Consider the following 23386-nt stretch of genomic DNA (forward strand, 5'->3'; position numbering starts at 1 on the left):
TCCTACATTCCAACGCATGCATACAGATTGGAAGACTGGGCACAATGCACAAGCCTTGCGAAAGTCACAGGCCAAATTAGCTGAATAGAGCATAGCACGTTTTGGCAGTTTTTCAAAGAATGGAATTTTCAAATCTCTGAACAAGTTCAAGAGAATGATTGTGCAAGCAGGAAGCATGAACAAGCATGGAGTGGCATTGGCTGCTAGCCTATTGGCTTTGCCAATAAAGATTTGTTAATGTGTATGTTAGAACTTTTATACAGAAACATTAAAAACAGACACTTGTGCTTGCATACGTATGCACATGAACAGGTAATTGACTTTTAAAAGTTATTTTTTTTTAAAACTCTTTTTATGGGTAGATGCTCAAATCACAATACATCTAAGGAGTATTATACCCCGGAAATTCCGGCACTGCGTTTAGTGAAAACACCATGCCATAAGTATACATTTTGTAAAACGATCGACAGTTGTGGTTCTTCATTCAAACCCCCTCGGTCCTGTTTAGTTGTGTCGCAGCCACCCACCACGCAAGCCGTATCCCCGCAGTGTACCAGTAGGGGCAAAGTGCGCGATGTTATGTGGGCAGCAGCCCGTTCCCCTACGATCCTCTATACCTTTGCCATTTACTCCAGATTTTCTCCCATTGTTTTGGGCAGCCCCTGCTCAAGTATATGTTTTTTTTCAGGCTAGCAACACCAGTCTACGTCGGATTTCCTAGCCTCTATTTTTGGTGCGGCGACCGTCCCCAAGCATCTCGCCACATTTTGCTTTGGTACCACTGCTGCCAGGGATAGCCAGATTTTCGTGTATCGTGGCCATGTTTCCTCTCCTACAATTTGTATAAGGAACCACTTGGGTTTGATTGAGACTGGTTGATCCACTACCTTGACCGTGATCCTTCCTGGCCACATCCTGCCTTGCAGTGGTTTGTCCTCGCGTGTCCTATGCGGTGTAGCAATGTTTTGGTATAATACGCTCTGTGGAGAATTTTGAGTTGTATTAATCTGAACCTAGCTTGTATTCCGATCTCCCTATGACTCTACAGCGACTCCACCCGTTCCTCGTCTAGATTTCCCTTGCCACCCTCCCATGTGGTCCTTAACGGGCCCAGAATATCCGTTGAGTTATTTATTATTTGTTTGTATATGAGCGATATTGTTTTGCAGGTTAGTGGGTCTGTGAGCACTCGGTCTTGAAATGGGGAGTCTTCTACTATGGTTTCACCTCTGGTGATGTGCTTCCTAAGGGCATGTCCTAGCTGTAGGTATTTTAACCACTCACCCTTTCCCATTTCGTATTTTTGTTGTAGTGTTTTGAATTTAATGTAGGCTTGGTCTCTCCACACGTCCCTGAGTTTTTCCAAATCCATCAGTCACCACTTACAAACATTCTCCAGCTTTTTGACCTTCGGGAGTCCAGCACTGTTCCAAAGTGGGGTCCTCTGTGTCAGTCTTCCCTCCCAACCTAGGTGTTTTTGTGACTGTGCTCAATACTGTAATGACTATGTGGGTGTGGGTAGGGAGCACTCTTGACCTCCTTATCATAAAGCAACAGGAAACACCCCTCCCCTCGCTGCCCTATCTACCCTCTATGCTGGGTCAGTTCGGTCCCAAAACATCCAGTCATTAATTGTGACTAACTGTGTGGCCCAGGAGTAACTTTTGATATCTGGGATGGCTAAAGCTCCTTTATTGACTCCTCTCTGTAACTTCCGGAGCGCTATACGTGGGGCTTCCCTGCCCCAAAGCAGGGAGCGCAGCTCGGCCTCCACCCTCTGGAAGAAGGTGTGGGGAACTTCATGAGATATATTTTGTAGGGTATATAAAAGTCGGGCAGTGTCATTTTGTATAGGGCTGCTCCACCCCTAAGAGTAAGGGAAAGCAAACTCCACTGTTTCACATCTTTTATGAATCTATCCAGTTGTGGTGTTCGATTAAGACAGTGGAATTATTGTGGTTCTCTGATCACCTTGATTCCCAAATATTTAAAACTCTGGGTTTCTGTGTGGACTTTGCATCTAGAGGTTAGGTTGGGGCTGCAACCCGTCAGTGGAAATAGGAGGGATTTGTCCCAGTTAATCTGGTAACCCGAGTAATCTCCTTGGAGTTCTCGGTCTACTGATTGTCGTGGCTTATGTAAGTACAGTAAAATGTCATCCCCGTAAAGGGAAATGCGTTTTTCCCACTCCCCTCCCCATGGAATGCCCCATACCAGAGGGTCCTGTCTGGTCCATGCCGCAGTTGGTTCCAGAGCCATGGTGAATAGTAGTGGTAAGAGCGGGCAACCCTGCCTTGTTCCTTTCTGTAGGCAAAACTCCCTGGACACTGAGTTGTTAACTTGTACTCTTGCCAAGGGTAGGTGGTGGAGCAACTTCACCCAGCTGACGAGCTTAAGCCCAACCCCAAGGTGCCCTAGTACTGCAAGGAGGTAGTCCCATTCCACACTGTCAAAGGCCATCCTAGCATCCAGGGACAGCAGCGCCGCGGGTTCTGTTGACTCCCCTCCCTTTATGCGGAGGACCCGAAAGAGTCACCTTAAGTTCAGTCTGGTGCCCCTAAGGGGCATATATCCGGATTGGTCTGGGTGCATCGGGGAGGGGATCACCCTGCATAGCAGCATGGAGAGGATCTTGGCTAATACTTTCACTTCGTAGTTCAGTAGAGAGATCGGGCGGTGTGAGCTGCAATTTGTTGGTGATTTCCCTTCTTTAGGGATGCCCTTTATCAGTGCCGTCCTTTGGTTACGGGGAGGAGACCCCTCCTCCCTTGCGTCAGCGAACATGGTCAGTAGGTGTTCTGCTATCTTACTTTGTGCGCATTTGAACAGTTCCACCGGTAGACCGTTAGGCCCTGCTGCTTTTCCTGATTGGAGTCCCTGAGTTGCACTATCTACTTCTTCTAACATGCAATTGCCCTCTAACATGTCCTTGTCCATCTCCGTCAGTTTAGGTAAACGTATGTCTTGTAGGAAATCTTTGCATTCAGTCACCAATCTTCCCTTCTTCGATGAATATAGCTCCTCATAATAGTTGGTGAAGGCCTCTGCTATCTCCTTCCCCTTACTGTAGTGTCACCCCTCTGCGTCTATAATCTCTGGGACCCACTTGTTCTTAGCTCGCCTCTTGTCTACCCATGCCAGGAGTTTGCCTGCCAAGTCCCCTTCCTCGTACAGTCTGTGTTGAGTAGCCAAAGCCTGTGCTCGCGCTATCTTCTAATAGGCTTTTCAGCTCTTTCGGCTTTAATTTTAGCCGGTGTTGCCATTCCTGAGTTCGAGCTGCATCCTCAACTACACTATTACCCAGTTTGGATATCTCTGCCTGCAAACTATCGCTCCATCACCTCCTTCCGGGACTCCCCTATCATGTCCTGGGCCTGTCCTCTCAGCACGGTTTTGAACGCCTCCCACAGTGTAACCACGAGTCCAGTTTCTCACTGAAGAAGCGCCCGACTCCCTTCCTGAAATCTGTTGAGAATATTTTTTCTTTAAGGTACCAGGGATCTATCCTCATGGGCAGAGTGTGGGTCCTTCATGGGCCTCTTAGAGTTACTTCCACTGGGGTGTGGTCGGAGGTCCCTCGTGCCATGTGCTTCGCCTCCGTAAAGTCACCCAGACCGCTGGTCTGTGTGAACAGGTAGTCTAGTCTGGACAGGCTCTCTTGAGCTGCTAATAGGTGTATGTACTGTGGGGTGGTAGCTACTCCATATATCATTGAGACCCAGTGCTATCGGGAAGTCTTCCAAGTTGCCCACTCTTCTACCCGTGGCCGATTCCTCCCCCATCACATCTACTTCCGGGGAAATTATTCATGTCCCCTCTCATTATTAGGCGTCCCTCTGGGAGTTCCAGATGTTTACTACTTTCTCTGTGGATGGCAGTATGGTTCTGGGAAAGAATACTGCAGCTACCAGTGAAAGGAACCAATAGCTAAACTAGTCTGACCTGGTGGGCATATCGTAATGCGCTGTGGGTGAATGCAAAATGTGAATGGCGTTTAAACAGACCGATGGATGAAGAGGGGTGGCTGAAAGCCCCTCTTGATAATTATATTTTTTTATTAAAATCTTTTATCAAAAACAAAAGGTTTGGGCTAAAAAGCTATGGCAAACCAATACGTCTAGCGTGACTTTACCAATGTTAATAAAAAATGTTTGTAAAGCTATACAAAGGGACTACTTTTTGTGGGTAGATGCATATTGTGTATGAACAGAATTCTTTCACTCACAGAGAGGTAACCCAATGGTTGAAGTGGCCAGGTAACCCAATAGCTGAAGTGGCCGACCAACTATCGCTCTCTGTATGCCTTGGAGGGCGAAACAAAAATGTGAATAACACACTGACACACCAGTGGATGAAAAGCGCTGGCTGAAAGCCCTCCTATAAGTCAGTATATTACATGTACAATGTTATTCAAATCAATGGTCTTGGCTAACAGTCTACCGCAAAATGACTACCTAAAGAGGAGTGTTTGTTTGTTGCATTGTTAGAAATATGTGAAACTGAAGATTTGCAAATAGTCAGCTGATATACACATGCATATCTTTACGTTATGTCAAATCGTGTTTTCTTTTTCCATTACATTGGTGACTTGTTGAACAGCTATTGCCTGCATCCAACCGCTCTCTAGTCACTCAGTATCTCCCCACAGGGTTAGTGCCTTACTCATGATAAGAGTAGTGGACTCACACACCACTAAGAAACGTGTGTTCTTTTGTGGGCAAGAGCATGGTGCCCTTACTAACTAATCTTTGACGGCAGTGATGGTTTGTATTTCATATAATAATATATTTTCTCTACAGCAACAGCTGATAACGACATGATTAACCCCTTCCATGCGGGGGTAATTCCCCAGCTGTGCTCGGGGGTGGGGGGAGGCGCGCGCAGCGCCCCCATGCTCATGACGAGCTGAGCTCGTCATGAGCACACCCGTTCCCGTGGAACGCTCAGCACGGCAGGGGAATTATCTCCGCATGCGAGCGTTCCACGGCTCATGACGAGCTGAGCTCGTCATGAGCACTGGAGCGCCGCTCGTCATGAGCATCGATGGTGCTAAGCTTACTTTGTCATGCAGTGATGGCAGTAGACATGACAATTAAAGGCGTTTTTTTTCCTGTAACAAATATTTACAAGTTTTGGTTTGTGAATTGAGGGCGCAGGATCTCTAACCCTGACCTAGGACAGCAACTAAGATGCTAACCTGTTTAGAAAACAAGTATTTGCAATGCAATCGGTCTTGCCTTTGGTACCTTATATGTATTTAGCTATGCAGCACATTAGGCTGGGTGCTGAAACATCTACTGATCTTTGACATGGAGGGAAAGTAAGCACCAAACTGCTTGACATGCCAGGTATGGGAACACATGGAGAGATATATTGCATTTCAGCGGTAAATGGTATAGTCCAAAGCTCTGTTTTTAATATAAAATCAGGCCTTCAGTGGTCATATCACTGAAAATCCAAGATTTGAAAGAAAAATTGTCTACGGGTGCTCGTGGAAGACAATTTCTATGGACTGGAATCTAGAGCATGCTAATGTGATTCTGGTATTTTACTGCCCTCTGCTGGCCGTTTTCTTTCAAGAAAATTAAATGGAGGCAACAATCAAGACAGTTAATTAGAGGCAGTTGAACAGACAACAAAGTCCCTAAGCGGAAGGAGACAAGTCCTAGGGCTGATCTCTAGAGCCCACAAAGTACATACACATATATGCATATATTAAAGTATATACAAGAGGTCTCGAATGCTCGACCTAAAAATCTGCTTTTGGTATTTATGGTCAACTTTCCAATCAACCCTTTTCTGGTTTGGGTATTAATGTGTGTGTAGTTTATTAAAGTGATGCTTTCTTCTAACTTTCCAGTGTTAGGTGCTTTCATTAATTTTCCTCTCAGGCCACATATTCTCCGAGGTATTTAACCTGTCAGTTTGTTGTGGCTTTTAATCAACTGTGGTTTGGAAACAAACTTTGTGTGTTCAGAAATATTTTGGGAATTATTTATTTTAATTGACTATTTTTTGTAGAGTAAGTGGGGTTTTGGAAGGTAGACCACAAGTAAAATATATTTTTTTTATAAAGCTGGTTCTCTGTATTCTGTTTATTATTGTTAAAGTAAACGAGAGCTTACAGTTACAGGAAGGTAGACCACTCCATATTCTGTTCTGTTAACAATTTGTGTTTCTTCCTTCCGCTTTTTCCAGAATCCCGATGTGACAAAGCAATGGACATTTTGAGTGGATATGCTATGTGCCTGCCTAATCTAACGAGACTACAAACTTGCCATTTGGTGGAGCACCGGCCTATTGTTTGCATAGAGATTAAGGTAACCGTAAACCGTTAATGTGATGTACTTTTTCACAGTAAAACTCGATTCCCTTTTTTATATGTATTGTTATGAATTAATGTTTGCCCAGATAAGTGCTTTTATAGCAAGACCTGACCACAAAAAACATCGTATAATAGCCGGTCACTTTTTTATTTTATTTCTAAATTGAGAAATAAAGTTAGCCCACATTTTCCCACTCTTTCAAAGCAAGTCATTTTAAAGAATGTTTAAACCTTTTAGTTAGCACTTTGCTTTTTCATCCCTTTGTTTTTTAACCTCTTCTTTCTTGTGTGTTTTTTTAAAGCTTCTTTTGATTTTGAAGAGTTTCTCTCCTAACCTCTTTGTTCTCTGAAATTGACGTCTGATGTGTCATTGAGGCCTCCTTATAGTTTCACAGTCCCCCTTATAGTTTCACAGGCCCATGTCTCCACTGCTACAGATAATTGTGTAGTTAACCTCTTCTTCTTAGCTTGTCCTCTAACCATATGAGTACTCTCAATGTGAAGAAAAGCGTACAGATTTAATCCAGAGTCCACATTCTGTTGTTGTCTGACGACAGTAGACTAAGTTTTGGCCCTTGACCCTTTCTTCATCCAGAAAGGTGACTGGGAGGAATTGTCATCCATGCGCTTCTCCCTCTGGTATGCCAGATAACAGTGTAACATTCATGAAGAGGTGCCTTTAGAGCAGTGGTCTTCAAGCTCTGTTATGCCACGCCCCCCCCTCGAGCATAATGTTTTGTAGTCAGCCCCCCCCCCCTTGAAATTCCATAGGCTGCATAGGCAATCAAGAGTATGGAGGCTTACTGAATCGCTGGCACATTGGGAACAGCACTGGGTCAAGAGCCCCATACATGTCCCCTCATCAAAGTCAAATTTAAATCCACTCTGGAAAGTGACTTAACTAGCAAAGAAATAAAGAAAAAAATTGGGAGTACTGTTTGGATTGTTAGCCTACTGCACCAGTAGCTGTCAGCTAAGCTAGGCCATTGCTGTCTTGATCTATTGCCATACACTTCACTGCCCCGGAGTTCACTAGGTGTTGAAACTCTGTTTTCCAAGTATCATATCTGCTTTTATTTTCTTCCAGATCCTTGTATTAAATCAGCACCTGCAGGCAAATGCTTTTGTGTGGGTTGTTCAATAAACAGCTAAAACTTGGAACCAACTACCACTTTCAATAAAAAATAGCTCCACGCTGCTAATATTCAGGAAGGCCGTAAAAACATGGCTCTTCACATCTTAGTCATACTCCATGTTACCACTTGCTCCAGTCGTTTTTTTTGCATTTAACTCTGCGCCAAGACGCCCTTGGGCATTCGTGCGCTCTATATCCCTTTGCGATTCTTTCAGTAGATCAAATAATACTTAACCGTGTGTTACTGGATCTGATCAGGCCTCCACTGAACCATTGTACCTACTATAAATATTAAACCCCTGGTTCTTTTAACGGGGTACCCTTGTTTCTCAAACCTACCTTAGCGCAGTGGCTACACTGCAAGGGTTCCACTCTTTGAGTGGTTGCATTAAGTATCTTAACAGCGGGCAATGCTCGCATAGTTAACAAAACTAATTTAAAACAAATTATTGGTATATACCAGAATATCCACACCATTGATTCCTACTTACTCGGAGGAATATATTGCGAGTAAGCTCACCGGGCCCTCACTATTTCAAGGGCCAATATTAAGCAATAGAGCTTCCACAGACGTGGCGAGCGAAAAATTTGCGAAACTTGAAAGATTAAAGAAAAAACACATACGCACAGAGTTACATGCGCGCATGCTAACCGACTATTTAAGAGCTGAGGTTATCCCTATTGGTCTCCAGGTGCGCAGCGTACCGGCTATCTTCATTCAAGACCCAAAATTTAAAACCGGTTTCTCGCACATCGGGACTACCTGCTCAAGGCACTGGATGGTGCTAGGCATTGATACGGCCCAAGAACATAGTAAAAAAGAGTTGGAAGAGATCCAGGCACTAGAACAAGCCATCCTCGAACTAGATAGTATTGCTGACGCAAAGGCAGCCCTAGAGAAAATATTAGATTTCCAGAACTTTGAACATCACAAAAAATCTACGAAAGTCACCAAAGATATAAAAAATTACAATAAGGAAAAAACCCTTATCTATGTGAAGATTTCTTCCCGGTAGGCCCACAAGATCAACAAAGATTCCCGACTGGCACGTGGGGTCGTTTCAGGGACAGAGTACCTGTCACATTTTCTGACTCATCTACTGAATCGGATAGTTCCGACGTAACAGAGGGGCCAAGCACATCTTAACACAGCAGCAACCCTCCTTTTTTAGGCAGGGGCCTACTGAGGAATTCAGACCCTCCCAGAGGAAGATGGAGGGGTCGGACCAGATTCAACTCCCCCCCCCCCCCCCCCCCAGGCGAACGCCAGACGCGGAACAGGTACTACCAATGGGGCTACCAGTACTAGACCCCGGGACATCTAACCAAGAGACCATGGATTCTCCAGTATTAGGGGTGTCTTTCATAGATTCACATGCCTGAATCATTCCCCGTCGTCGGAGTGGGAGTCCCACGGTACATAAAAAAGCAATAATATGCCATAAATATGTAGTAATACTAATAGAAAAAGAACCAGGAAGTAAAGTAGCCAATGCTACAGTAGGAAAAACTTCCACATCTATGACTCTCATAGTCATTTTGTATAGTCCAAACTACAGCCAATCAGGCGCCAGCACCCACCCGAATGTTCTCCCCAGAGGCTCAGGCTCTCAGATTTTCTACCGCATGTCGTGTGAAAGGGAGTCTCCCTGAGCTCTGCTCAGTTTTCTTAACTCTAACTTCAATTTTTCTACTTTCAAGGATGTCTTCTAAGAAATCTCTCTTTAGAGCCTGTGACTGCTGTGGTAAGCTTCGGATTTTTGAGAAAGATCCACATAAAAAGTGTATCTATTGCCTGTACCCAGATCATCAGGCCTCTGACTGTAAGATCTGCAGAACCATGCCTCAAAAGACACTCAGGGATAGAGAGGGTCGTTTACTTCTGTGGTTGAAAAGGCTAAAGGATTCTTCTAATCCTGCTTCTGAGGTAGGCACCATTGCCTCTGGTTCTACTACAGCCTCTAGGAAGAGGCCTGCGCCTGAAGGAATGTCATCACCTAAGGCAAAGGTGACTAAAAAACAACCACCTACTAAGGGACTGGATAAGCCTTCAACATCCAAGGCTGTCCCCACATGCAGGGGCATGGAAAGCGCTTCTGTCTCTAAAAAGGAAACAATCATCAAGTTTCCCCAATCATCTGAGAGGAATTTACCACAGGCCTCATCTCCTCCAATGGCGATGTCCACTTCAGCCTCCTCGTCGACGAGAACGACGACTACAGTGACATCGACGGTAACTTTTTCCTCTCCTAAACCTTGTATGGTTATGTCATCGTCGACATCGTCTCCAACTATGGTGTTTGTTTCTGTGAGGCCTGTATCGTCGACGTCCGTCGTCGACGCCTCGTCGTCGACTCCTCTGAAGGCTCTACCGCCGACGAAAAAGAATTCGTCGACGAGCTCGTCGACGGGCTCCACGCCGTCGACGAAGAGTGACCCGTCGACGAAGAGTGTCCCGTCGACGAAGGGTGTCCCGTCGACGAAGGGTGTCCCGTCGACGAAGGGTGTCCCGTCGACGAAGGGTGTCCCGTCGACGAAGGGTGTCCCGTCGACGAAGAGTGTCCCGTCGACGAAGAGTGTCCCGTCGACGAAGAGTGTCCCGTCGACGAAGAGTGTCCCGTCGACGAAGAGTGTCTCGTCGACGAAGAGTGTCTCGTCGACGAAGAGTGTCTCGTCGACGAAGAGTGTCTCGTCGACGAAGAGTGTCTCGTCGACGAAGAGTGTCTCGTCGACGAAGAGTGTCTCGTCGACGAAGAGTGTCTCGTCGACGAAGAGTGTCTCGTCGACGAAGAGTGTCTCGTCGACGAAGAGTGTCTCGTCGACGAAGAGTGTCTCGTCGACGAAGAGTGTCTCGTCGACGAAGAGTGTCTCGTCGACGAAGAGTGTCTCGTCGACGAAGAGTGTCTCGTCGACGACGAGTGTCTCGTCGACGACGAGTGTCTCGTCGACGACGAGTGTCTCGTCGACGACGAGTGTCTCGTCGACGACGAGTGTCTCGTCGACGACGAGTGTCTCGTCGACGACGAGTGTCTCGTCGACGACGAGTGTCTCGTCGACGACGAGTGTCCCGTCGACGAAGAGTGTCCCGTCGACGACAAAACCATCGGAAGGGAATCCTCCGACGACGCCGCAGTTGTCATCATGCACGGCACTACAGGTTTGGTCTCCGTCGACGGTGTTTTTAACACCACAACAAGCATCGGGGCAAATACGTGAAACAGCAATGCAGCTTTAACCCCTTTGTATTTCACCTCAAAAGGTGTCTTCTGAAGTGCCAGACCAACTTTTGGACACTGAAAGTGAGGATGGGATGGTCCAGAATACATTTGGACAAGCAACTAGTCCATCGGAGTTGCATATCAAACTTCAAGAGGAGGAATATGATGCTTCTCAATCTCCTGTTAATATATCGACACCAGTGAGTAACCCAGTTGCTCAAGTGCCTATGGCGTTGCTATCCAACTTACAATATATGCTGGACGATTAATATAGGAGGTTGCCACCATCAGAATCAGCAGGTTCTGGACCGACAACTCCAACTTCTGATGTACCTCCAACTGTGCTCCCACCGGTGTGTCCGTCTTCACACTCACAACCTACTCAAGAGGGAGCTCCGCAGTCTTCGGAGGATGAAGACAAAAGGGAAGAAGGAGAAGTGGATGATTTATCGGAGTGGGATGACTATCAAGTACAATCTCCTTCACCATCTCCTCAGACTACGTCGGCCTCCCCTCCGGTGGATGTAGCGAGTTTTTACTTACTAATGGAGCGTGCAACCAAACGTTTTCTTATACAGATGGAACAGACGCAACAAGAATGTTTCTTATACGATTTTAAGGATCAGCCCAGACGACAAATAAAAACAATACCCATCATTGATTTCATCTGGAAGGAAGGGATTAAGGTAATGTCAACGCCGGCCTCCATTCCTCCGGTCTTGCCACGCATTGATAAAAAGTATAAAGCTCCCGAAAAATCGCCTGCATGTCTGATTGGACATCCAAAACTTGACTCTGTAATTGTCCAGGCTGCCCAGAAGAGAGCCAGAAATCCATCCTCTGCAGTTACGGCGCCGCCGGACAGGGATGGCAGACGCCTAGATTCAATTGGAAAGCGTGTTTCCACCATGGCTGCAACAACTGTTCGTGCTGCCAATGCATTGGCCATTTTGGGGCGGTATGACCGCCAAATGTGGTCGGACATCGCACCTTTCATCGATCTCCTCCCTGAGCAATCCAAGGCTGAAGCACTCCAAATTCTTCAAGAAGGCCAAAGAATCTCGGAAGAGATTATCGATTCAGCTATAGATGTCGCATCTACGGGATTTCGACAGTTAGCAGGAGCTGCTGACCTGCGCAGACAGGGGTGGTTACATTCACCTTCTTTCAGGCAAGAAGTCCAAAACAGAGTTTTAGACATGCCATTTGATGGCGAATATTTATTTGGTCCCAAAGTAGAGGAAGCTTTACAAACAATTAAAAAGGATACTGAAACAGCAAGATCCTTGGGCACTCTCCAATTCCGCAAGCCGCCCTTTCGAGGCGCGAGAGGACGAGGGACGTCCTCCAATAGAGGTGGATACCAACAACAATCCACATACCGACAAAGTAACCAGCGCTATCAGACACAGCGCTACCAGTCTTATGGGCAGAAAAGATTACACTACACCCAGAACAGGGGTAAGACAAATTACCGCGGCAAAGACAAGCGCCAATGAAACTTTTCACCTGCCACCACCTATTTTCCACCCTCACAAAAAACTTGGCGGAAGAATATCGAAATTTTACTCCAACTGGCAGTCTATAACAACAGACAAATGGGTCCTGGATATTGTGGCCAGGGGCCATGCCCTAGAATCTGAAAAATTCCCTCCAAATGTTCCGCCAAGAGGACTGCCTCCAGCTCACCTGAAGGAGCTGCTTACCCAAATCAAATTGATGATACAAAAAGGAGCGATCGAGAGCGTTCCTCAGAGGATGAGAGGAATAGGGTTTTACTCCAGGTTCTTCCTGATAAGGAAGAAGAACGGGGAGTGGCGCCCGATCCTCGATCTTCGCGCTTTGAACAAATATCTAAGGAAATTAACGTTCCGGATGTTGTCGCTTCAGGAAATATTACATCTTCTAGCAGCAGGAGATTGCATGGTCACTTTAGATCTCCAGGATGCATATTTCCACATCCCCATCCTACCTCGCCACAGGAAATTCCTTCGCTTCAGGGTGGCTGGCAGGGACTACCAGTTCAAGGTCCTTCCTTTTGGACTGCAGTCAGCTCCAAGAGTATTTACAAAAGTTATAGCTCCAGTGGCTGCGCACCTCCGGCTGGAGGGAATACAAATTTTCCCATATCTGGACGACTGCCTTATAAAGGCCAGTTCTCACGAAACCGTTCAACGCCACCTTCAACAGTGTCTGCACCTATTTCAGTCTCTAGGCCTGACAATCAACTTCAGCAAATCCCAAATGCAATCGTCTCAAAGAAAGGCATTCTTAGGAGCGACTCTGGACACTCAAAAACTCAGAGCTTTCATCTCCAAAGAGAGACAAATGAAGATAAGTCGGCTAGCACAAGATCTCATGCAAAGAAAGTCAGTTTGAGTCCGACTGTACAAGTCTTTTCTAGGGATGGCATCGGCTTGTATTCCATTACTTCCAAATTGCCGGCTTCGAATGAGGCCGCTTCAGGAGGAACTAACCTTACAGTGGCAACAGGTTTCGGGCACTTTCGAGGACCTCATTCAAATCACACCACTCATGAAGAAGTCTCTTCTCTGGTGGACACAGATGTGTCATCTGAGGCAGGGGTGCGCGTTCCTTCAAGAACCACCAAGTCTAACCATCACTACAGATGCATCCCTCGAGGGCTGGGGGGCTCATCTACAAGGCCTCACGATCAGCGGCAAATGGACTGCGCAACCGAGACGGTGGCACATCAACCGTTTAGAACTGAGAGCCATTTTTCTTGCACTCAAGGCGTTTTGTGCCATCATTCAGGATGCCAATGTGTTGATACGAACAGACAACACAACAAGCATGCACTACGTCAACAAGCAGGGGGGAACTCGATCTCTTCTCCTGTCTCAAGAGGCGCAGGATTTATGGACATGGGCTCTTCACCACAATGTACATCTGCAAGCAGTGCATGTTCCGGGGACGGAAAACGTCCTCGCGGACGCACTCGGCAGAACAACGGTCACCACCCACGAATGGGAGATTCACCAGGAGACAGTGGAACACATATTTCATCAGTGGGGTTGGCCAGACCTAGATCTATTTGCGACAAGTACCAACAGCAAATGCCAGATCTTCGCAAGCTGGCATCCCCACAAGTACTCTCTGGGGAATGCGTTCTCCATCAATTGGTCTCTGACGTTTGCGTACGCTTTCCAACCGATTCCACTAGTCCCCAAGGTTCTGCGGAAGATGAAGAAAGAACCTTGCCGACTCATCCTGATTGCGCCCAGATGGCCGCGCCAATATTGGTTTACAGAGCTCCTCCTACTGTCAGAGAGCAAGCCAATTCAGTTACATCCAATCCCGAACTTGCTCAGCATTCAGGAAGGACAAGTCTTCCATCCGGACCCAGCTTCTCTGAGATTAGCGGCCTGGCTCCTGAACACCGTGAGTTCGCACACCTGAACATCCCGGAGGACTGTAAAGAGGTGTTGGCCAAGGCTAGAGCGCCCGCTACCATCAAGACGTACAGTCTGAAATGGAAGCGCTTCTGCATCTGGTGCCGTTCAGCAGGGGTTCACCCTTTTTCAGCAAAAATTTAGGAAATTCTTCCTTTTTTCCTGCAGTTAGCACGAACAGGTCTGTCTCCTGCTACCTTAAAGGTGTTTCTGCCTGCAATATCCAGATATCGACAGGATGGGTCCAATTCTCTGTAGTCAGCAAGGATTATCCAACAGTTCTTTAGAGGCCTCTTTAGAATGTTCCCTCCTGTACGCCGTCCACCTCCTTCGTGGCATCTGAATGTGGTCCTAGCTCAACTCATGCGTCACCCATTCGAGCCCATCCATAAGGCCGACTTGAAGTATCTTTCGTGGAAAGTATCACTGCTCTTGGCTTTAACATCCGCCAGGTGGGTTAGTGATATCCAAGCTTTCACTGTGCATCATCCTTTCCTGCAATTCACAAGTGACTCTGTGATACTTCGCACAAATCCAAGATACATTCCGAAAGTACCTTCGGATTTCCATCTGAACGAACCTATTGTTCTTAAGTCGTTCTTTCCAGACCCGCAAACACCTGCGGAAAGAGCGTTACACTCGCTTGACATTAAAAGATGTCTTAAATTCTACCTACAAAGAACGTCTACTGTACGCACTTCTGACCAGTTGTTCATTACCTACGGTGCGATTCGTAAGGGGCAGGCAGTTTCAAAACCGACTATTTCAAGATGGATCTCTGCTGCCATTGCCTTTTGCCATGCACAGGCTGGGAGACCTTTACCATCAGCGCCCCGAGCGCACTCTAGAAGAGCGGTCTCTTCATCTACGGCCTTATTTGCTGGAGTCCCTCTTCAGCAGATCTGCAAAGCGGCTACTTGGGCTAGTCGCCATACCTTTACCAGACATTACTGTCTAGAGTCAATCAGCGAGGCTGATACTTCTGTGGGTCGAGCTGTTCTACGGAATCTGTTTCATTAAGGTGAGCCTCTGTTTCCCACCTCCTTGTTTCTGCTGTCAGACGCTTCTTATGTTATGTTCACACATATTTCCATGATTGCATTATGTTATGCTTTATACGATATGTGTATTTTCACTTTGCATTGTTATTTGCATTACTAGCTGACAAGCTTGGCGTCATTGGCGTCTGCCCAGCAAGGATAGGTACTGCTAGCTACTCTGATTCAGGCATGTGAATCTATGAAAGACACCCCTAATACTGGAGAAGAACAATAGTTACTTACCTGTATTCTGTGGTTCTCCAGTATTGGTGTTTTTCATAGATTCACATGCAACCCGCCCACCTCACCTCAGAGGTTTTTTAGGCTATTATGGTTTACCTTCACTCCTTGCGAGAAAATCTGAGAGCCTGAGCCTCTGGGGAGAACATTCTGGTGGGTGCTGGCGCCTGATTGGCTGTAGTTTGGACTATACAAAATGACTATGAGAGTCATAGATGTGGAAGTTTTTCCTACTGTAGCATTGGCTACTTTACTTCCTGGTTCTTTTTCTATTAGTATTACTACATATTTATGGCATATTATTGCTTTTTCATGTACCGTGGGACTCCCACTCCGACGACGGGGAATGATTCAGGCATGTGAATCTATGAAAGACACCAATACTGGAGAACCACAGATTACAGGTAAGTAACTATTGTTCATCTATTCCCATCTTTAATCTCTCTAACCACCAGCTAAATTCGACGGACATAGCGCTGCTAAGCAGAAGTCTGTAATTTGTAATTACTGAGAAGCCTAACTGGTTTGCTATTCACGCAGAGTTATTACAATTCTTCAGAAAAGTGAGACTACAGGTCTTCTTCCAAGATCGCGACATCCCCCCAGAAATGATACCACAGGACTTCGTCCAGTGTCCACATGTAACCCAGCGAGTGGCACTATGCCCCCAGAGGTTATCACGTTTGAACACCTTGTATTGAGAGACCTAGCTAGAATTAAAATGGATTACAGATTCACTCCTTTTAATGTCAGTACAGATGAAGGAGACAGTCTGGATAGACTTAAAAACAATGACGAAATCATAATAAAACTTTGACACAAAGGCGGCGGAATTGCCATCCAAGATAGGACCGCATATGAGGCTGAGATTCTTCGCCAAGTCAATAACACCCTACACTATGAGCGACTAACTTGCAACCCAGTCAAAAAGATTAGCGAAGACATTCTCAAGGTCACCCAAGAAGGCTTGGACAATGGATTCATTAGTATGATACCGTTATCCTTTGAATACTTACCAATCAGTAAGTAGTGGTCCCAGCAACCTTGCGGATCCCGGCCTTCCCAAATAGCGATAAGCACACAGCTGCATGTGTTACAATCCTATTTGTGCTCTTCAATAATCATGGTTAGCACGTTGGGACCATATGAATCTCCACTTATGGAACACACCTGCCTACTACTGCCAAACTAGATGTGTAGTACTGCGCAAGCGTCCCCGCATGAAATTTGATTTCCCAAATGAGCTGCATGAGATTTCAACTGCAACAAACATTCACTGGTATAAGACTTAGCACCGGGAGCACAGTGGCACAGCATTTAAGCAATTTACTGTCCATTTAGGCTCAGCGCTAACAAAATCCCCCCCCCTCTTTTTATTCAGTTTCAGAACGCTCACCCTGTCCTGATGATGATCTAAAATATCTAAAGATCGAAACGTCGTCGACCGCCCATTGCAAATCCCCCCACTTGTACATATCGTCCTGGATTTCTTTGTCTATCTGTGTGATATTTCGTATACTATCACTTCCACTTAGTTACGTTACGCACTTTTGTCACTTATGTGAGCACCTGAATGTATTTGTGTAAATATCAACCTGAAAGGTTTATATTTACATGTATAATGGAAATTCTCTACAGCATGATTCAGCTCTGGTGTTTAGTAGGCTGCAATTGCATATATATATATATATATATATATATATATATATATATATATATATATATATATCAATCATATAATATAGTGTGGGGTCCCACGCATGGGCGGGAATATTCTAATGCTTATGACTTTGATGAGGATACCCCTGGAAGAGAACTAGGATTACAGGTAAGTAACTAATCCTTATTGAAAATGCAGTCCTTGTACAACTTAGCAGATAATATGCAATTTAAATACATGCAGATTCGCCATTATTTTATTAAGCAACTAAATTTGAAGAACATTGCGGAATCAGTTATATGGAATTGTTTGCATGACACCAACGAAAAATCTTCTATTAGTAAAGCATAGAAAAGTCTCTGTGCTTATAGGTTGGATGACTGCTCAGGAATAGCTGAACGTTGAACTAGAGCTATGGGGGTGCCAATTTTGGCCCAAAAAATATCATATGCATTAAGCACAATAGTTAGAGCAGCACACTCGCCTAACCTACTCATGCAACAATTTCGTACAATTTGCTTATTATACTATATGCCAGATCGAATAGCAAAGTGGTCATCTAACAATCAGTTCAGTGATCGGACAAAATGCCCAAGATGCGGTCTGCATGCGGCGGACATAAAACACATGTTTGTCGCATGTCCAGGACTCTCTCTATTTTGGCAAAAAATGTCTCAAATCTTAACACAAAAATTAGAAATCAAAACACCTCTAACAACTATTGAAATTTATTTATTTTATTTATTTATTGTGACTTATATAGCGCACTATAACCCAGGGGTCTCTAAGCGCTTTGTTAGGATCAGCTAGACAATAAAAGATGCATCAGATTACAATTAGCGGCCACCCCACGCTTGCTGGAAAAGCACAGTTTTTAATTTCTTGCGAAAGGGCATTAGTTTCTTTTCATTGCGGAGTTCCAGCGGTAGTTTATTCCACATAGCTGGCAGAGTATGTGAAAAAGCACGCCCACCCACCGTGGTCAGTCTACAGCGTGGCTGGACCAGATAGATGGAATCCGCAGATCTAAGCACCCTCCCTGGTTTATAAAGGGACAGGCGAGATTTCAAATAGGTGGGTGCCCTGCCATGAAGCGCTTTGTGTACAATGCAGAGCCCTTTGAACATTAGCCTCTGCCTAACTGGCAACCAGTGGAGTTCCCGCAGGAGGGGGGATGCCTGGGTACTCCTCGGTTTCTTAAAAATGAGCCTAGCAGCATCATTCAGGACCGTCTGCATTCTGTTAAGAAGGCCCTGTGGAAGTCCTATATACAATGAATTGCCATAGTCCAGCCTGGCTAAAATCATTGCAGAGACCGCACTCCTTAGAGTGGAGAAAGAGAACAGCGGGGAAACTTTCCTGAGTTGGCGAAGGAGGCCGACACAGCAGCCCACCACAGCTGTGACTTGCTTTTTCATGGACAGCTTACTGTCCACCTGGATGCCCAGGCTCTTAACCACCTCCGCCGGTTCTGGAGGGGTGCCCAACTCCCCAGGCCAGAAACGATCACACCAAGGGTTGCCAGCGATGGTAATCGGCAACACCTCGGTTTTGTCCGGGTTGATTTTTAGGGAGTTGCCGGACATCCAGTTAGCTGTGCTTCTCAGGATGTTTTGCAGTCTGGTAAAGGCATTCTGGCTATCCTCCAACTGGATGATAATCTGGGTGTCGTCTGCGTAGTTATATACCTGACAGTCCATTTGATTGAGCATTCGAATCAAAGGCTGTAGGTATATGTTGAACAATAGGGGTGACAGAGCAGACCCTTGAGGGACTCCGCAAGTGATCGAAGTTGCGGTAGAAAGCATGTCACCTAATTGCACTTTCTGCGTCCTCCCTTGAAGGAAGGATGTGAACCATGCCAATGCTATGCCCTGAATGCCAAGGTCCCTCATCCGCGACAATAGTTGTTCATGACACACGGTATCAAATGCCGCGGAGAGGTCCAACAGCACCAGGGCCCCCGGAATTTTCTTGTCTGCTCTGTTCCTAAGCTCATCTACGATTGACAACATAACCAGCTCCGTGCTGTGATTCGCACGGAAGCCTGCTTGATTCGGCTCTAACAGCGTGTTGCTTTCCAGATGTGCTGAAAGGGTGGTGAGGACGTGCTGCTCCAGAACCTTCGCCAAGAATGGTAACTGGGAGATTGGTCTGAAATTTTTCAGACATTTTGCGTCTGCCCCCGGTTTTTTTAACAAGGGAATCAGACGGGCTTCCTTGAAGGCGGAAGGCACCTGACCAGTATGTAGAGAGAGGTTCAGGAGACTCAGCACATCTTCCTCTATGCCCGGGAGTGCAAGTTTAAACACTTCAGGTGGGCATGGGTCCGACCTTGAGCCAGACTTGACCCGTCCCATGAGGGAAACTAACCTATCCTTTGTAATCAAGGGTAGATTAGAAAGCGGAATTGTAATGGGCAATATAGCTGGAATATCCACCGGTGGACAGTCAATTTGCGAGGTTGCCGTAATTTCAGTGACCAAATCAATGATTTTGTTGGTGAAGAAATCCTTGAACTTCTGACAATCCTCCTGACTGAAGTCCGGAGACTGTTCCTTGTTCTTCCTAAGCTCCGTAAGGACTCGGAAAACTTCTTTCTGAGGGTTCGTAGCCGTAGAAATCCTCTCCTCGTAGAACTCGGACTTCCTGGCTATAATCGCTTGCTTATAACCAGCGAGAGCCCGTATATAGTTGCTCCGAGAGTCAGGACTGTAGTTTTTACGCCAAGTTCTTTCCAGTTTACGTAACCCACGTTTCTGTACTCTGAGTGAGTCATTGTACCACGGGGCCCCTCGTTTCCTATCCGTACGGTTCACCCTACAAATAGGTGCAACTTTATCTGTGGCATTCTGGATTTTGTCCATGAGTGCCCCACAGAGGGCCTCTGGGTTAAGAAGACAATTGTTAGCAAGGGGATTGGTGCGAAGTAGATTTATCATTTTATCCCCATCGAACTTGTTCCACTTCCTGACTGCCTTCCACCCTCCTTTGGTTGTTGTTCTCTGTCTGTCCACCAATAACGTGCCTCTCACCAAATGGTGGTCAGACCATACGCATGGCTGGGCCGCAGCCATGTCCTGAACAGGAACTGTCGTCCACACCAAGTCTAGGGTGTGTCCTTTATTATGTGTTGGGCCTCTTACTTGTTGGGCCAGATCTAATGAGGTTAACGCCTCATCGATCTGTAACGCCTGACCATCTTTTGGGACCTTCTCCCAATGGTAGTTAAAGTCCCCCATTATCACTACCTTATCATATCTTGAACGGATGTCCTGGGCCAGTCTTATGAATAAGTCAGGGAATTCAGGCGTGGTCCACGGAGGGCGATAAACTAACAGGATCACCAGACAATCCATCCCTGATTGCAACTTAACGCCCATCACTTCCGCACCTGCTAAATTTTCCGTCAAGACCTTTTCGACCAATAGGCGTGAATTGTAAAGGAGGGCAACACCTCCCCCCCTCTTAGCTCCAGATCTATTATAGAAAAGTGCCGAAAAGTCGGATGGTAAGGAGGCGACGAGATCCGGCGTAGAGGAATCCTCTAACCATGTCTCGGTAAGTCCCAAGAGGTCTAGTTCTCCTTCTTCTAGAAGGGTAAACACCTCTAAATTATGTCGTTGCAGGGAGCGTGTATTAAGTAGGCCAAAGCATAAGCCTCGGGCCTGACCCATAACCTTCCGACCCAACTGGGGAATAGGGGCAGAAAGGAGTCTCTCTCGCACAAGAATGGCAGCACATTCTGGGCTAATGTCAGTGTTACAGGAGTTCAGGGACTCCAACTCACCTCTAGTATATACCAGGCGAGAAACAGGGGTCGTGGCCCCGGGTCCCGTCTGGTCTCGGATGGGCACAGATGGGCTTGCCTCTGGCGAGCCTCCGGCGCGCCCACGCTGCGCGCATACGCTGCGCGCCTGCATGAGGGCAGGGTTAAGTAGCCTCGAGCGTGCAAGGTGGCCAGGCAGCAACTAGGCTGTCAACCACAATGGCGTCCCAAAGCGGCACTTCCTCCCCCAAGATGGCTCCCGCCCCGAGAAAGCAGCTAAAGATCCGCTCAACAGCGGTGTAGTCTCCGATTAGAGTGCAGGTATGTCCTAACTCAAACCCCACCAAAAACGGGACCCTTCGAATAATTTAAAATAAAAGTGAAAATTAATTAATTATTTCCGCATTTAAAAGCGCTGTGCTCGCGCTAGTTAGCAGCATGCAAATTCAATCAGGAGCAGCCTCAGTATCGCGGCGCTTACCTAGCAAGGAGAAGCCCTGTGCTTCTCAGCTTAAGTAGCCTCGAGCGTGCAAGGTGGCCAGGCAGCAACTAGGCTGTCAACCACAATGGCGTCCCAAAGCGGCACTTCCTCCCCCAAGATGGCTCCCGCCCCGAGAAAGCAGCTAAAGATCCGCTCAACAGCGGTGTAGTCTCCGATTAGAGTGCAGGTATGTCCTAACTCAAACCCCACCAAAAACGGGACCCTTCGAATAATTTAAAATAAAAGTGAAAATTAATTAATTATTTCCGCATTTAAAAGCGCTGTGCTCGCGCTAGTTAGCAGCATGCAAATTCAATCAGGAGCAGCCTCAGTATCGCGGCGCTTACCTAGCAAACAATGGTTAAAAATAATGAAATAATGAAATAATGATTGGAATAAGAAATACTAGCTCTGATATTCAAGATTTGTTAAAAATGTTGCTCGTATGTGCAAGATTGACAATAGCCCGGGACTGGATCTCATCAAAACCTCCCACAGTAATGGATTGGTGGATATTAGTTAGGCAAACATATGATATGGAGGAAGCATTAGCAAAGATGAAGGGGGCTCAATCTATGCGCAAATTCAATCTGATTTGGGACTCATTGTTTTAAATATGTACTGTCGATATAGGAAATCAACACGGCTTTGCTACTTATTTTTCTATCCATGGGTAGATAACCCAACTGCTTAATGGACTGCTCGATGTTCTTCAGTATGAACAAGTATCAACTATCACGTTTTAGCTATCGTATGTCTCGCATGCTTATTATTATTTTCTTCTGTTTCTCATTTGTTTTTTGTGATGTCCTACTTCTGTATTGACAATAAAAAAAAAAGAAAGTATCTATAACTTAGAAGTAATTTTCGTTATGCCAAAGAGTGTTTGCCAAACAAAACTTGCACTCCTCCTACTTTAAACAACAATGGCAGTCTACTATCTCTTCACCCTCTCCATGTACATCGGCAAGGGTTGCAGGTAGGTTATCTTCCCCTTCCACATGACGGTTTCATAAAGAACACATTAGAACTTTTGGTGCTGACGTCGGAGTTAAGGATATGCAAGTCATTGTTTTCTCTATAGACACTTATAAATAAACTGTTTCATTCAAAGAAAGGGTCAAAGACTTGCACATGCATGCCACCACAGGGAAGCAAACACAAATGTGGCGGAGTACAGATTCATGATTATCACGCACCTTACAATTAATAGTAGGGAGACTACAGGTAAACCAGTCTCACATATGCCAAGAAAAGAAATGTCATGTGTAGAAGCTTGATCCTCATTTAGAAGGTGACACCAGCTGCTTTTTGGCTGTTTGTTGCTTGAACTGATAGATCCTCAGCAGAAGTGGCTGGTCTTGCAGCATTAAGCTTAGATAATCTTTGGATAAACTTTGTGGGCAAAAGCAGAAGAGGGCAGTGGGGAGTCTTTTGCTGTATGGCTATGCTAATAAATTGTACGGAGAATCAGACATGTAGCTCTGTTGGGTGAGAGAGGAGGAAATGTGTGCAGGAGGAATTATGAAGGTGATCTTTTTCTGAGATGATAATCGGCACTTTCATGCCCCACTCTAACTCCAGCAGCCTTACCAGTTTTGTCCTAAAGCACATCAGAGATGCTAGTGTTCTGGAGGGATGGGTAGAAGCTCAATGACATCTAGAGTTCATAAATTCCACCCTACCCCTTTGCCTCATGGCTAAAAACAAGTGTATGTGAAAATAAATGCTAAAATTTATCGCTAGTAAAACACACTGGTGAAAACTACAATAAATGTCTTCATTGCGAGCTCATTGCATGGATAGAGCAGTCATCTGTTATCACATTGTGTGACTAATGGCACTAAAACTATAAAGAATACTTCAAGACAGCAAGAAGGTCGATAATTCTTTAACTCTTAACACTTCCTCCACTGCATCTGTATTCTCTGCTACCTGAATGTATTTTAATGCCCTTGTGAAAACAGGTGCATTGTTCCTTAATGGTGAAATTTGCACATGGTGACATGTTAAAATATCTTGTTGTGGATGTTTTGTCCCCTTTTTCATTTTCACAAAACCTGGCATTTAATCCTATGTTTTGCTATGTTCAGAATGAAACCCCT

General features: G+C 45.8%; 1 protein-coding gene across 1 annotated transcript in view; it reads left to right on the plus strand.

Moving 5' to 3' along the window:
• The window catches only part of IPPK (inositol-pentakisphosphate 2-kinase), a 350009-nt gene that overhangs the window by 137138 nt on the left and 189485 nt on the right, over positions 1 to 23386 (plus strand). Inside the window, exon 5 of the mRNA XM_078661382.1 lies at positions 6199 to 6320. Within this exon, the coding sequence (XP_078517508.1) occupies positions 6199 to 6320 (122 nt within the window). The remainder of the gene's footprint in view (positions 1 to 6198; positions 6321 to 23386) is intronic.

This window comes from Lissotriton helveticus, chromosome 9 (genome assembly GCF_964261635.1).
Source record: "Lissotriton helveticus chromosome 9, aLisHel1.1, whole genome shotgun sequence".
In the NCBI taxonomy this organism is placed as follows: Eukaryota; Metazoa; Chordata; class Amphibia; order Caudata; family Salamandridae; genus Lissotriton; species Lissotriton helveticus.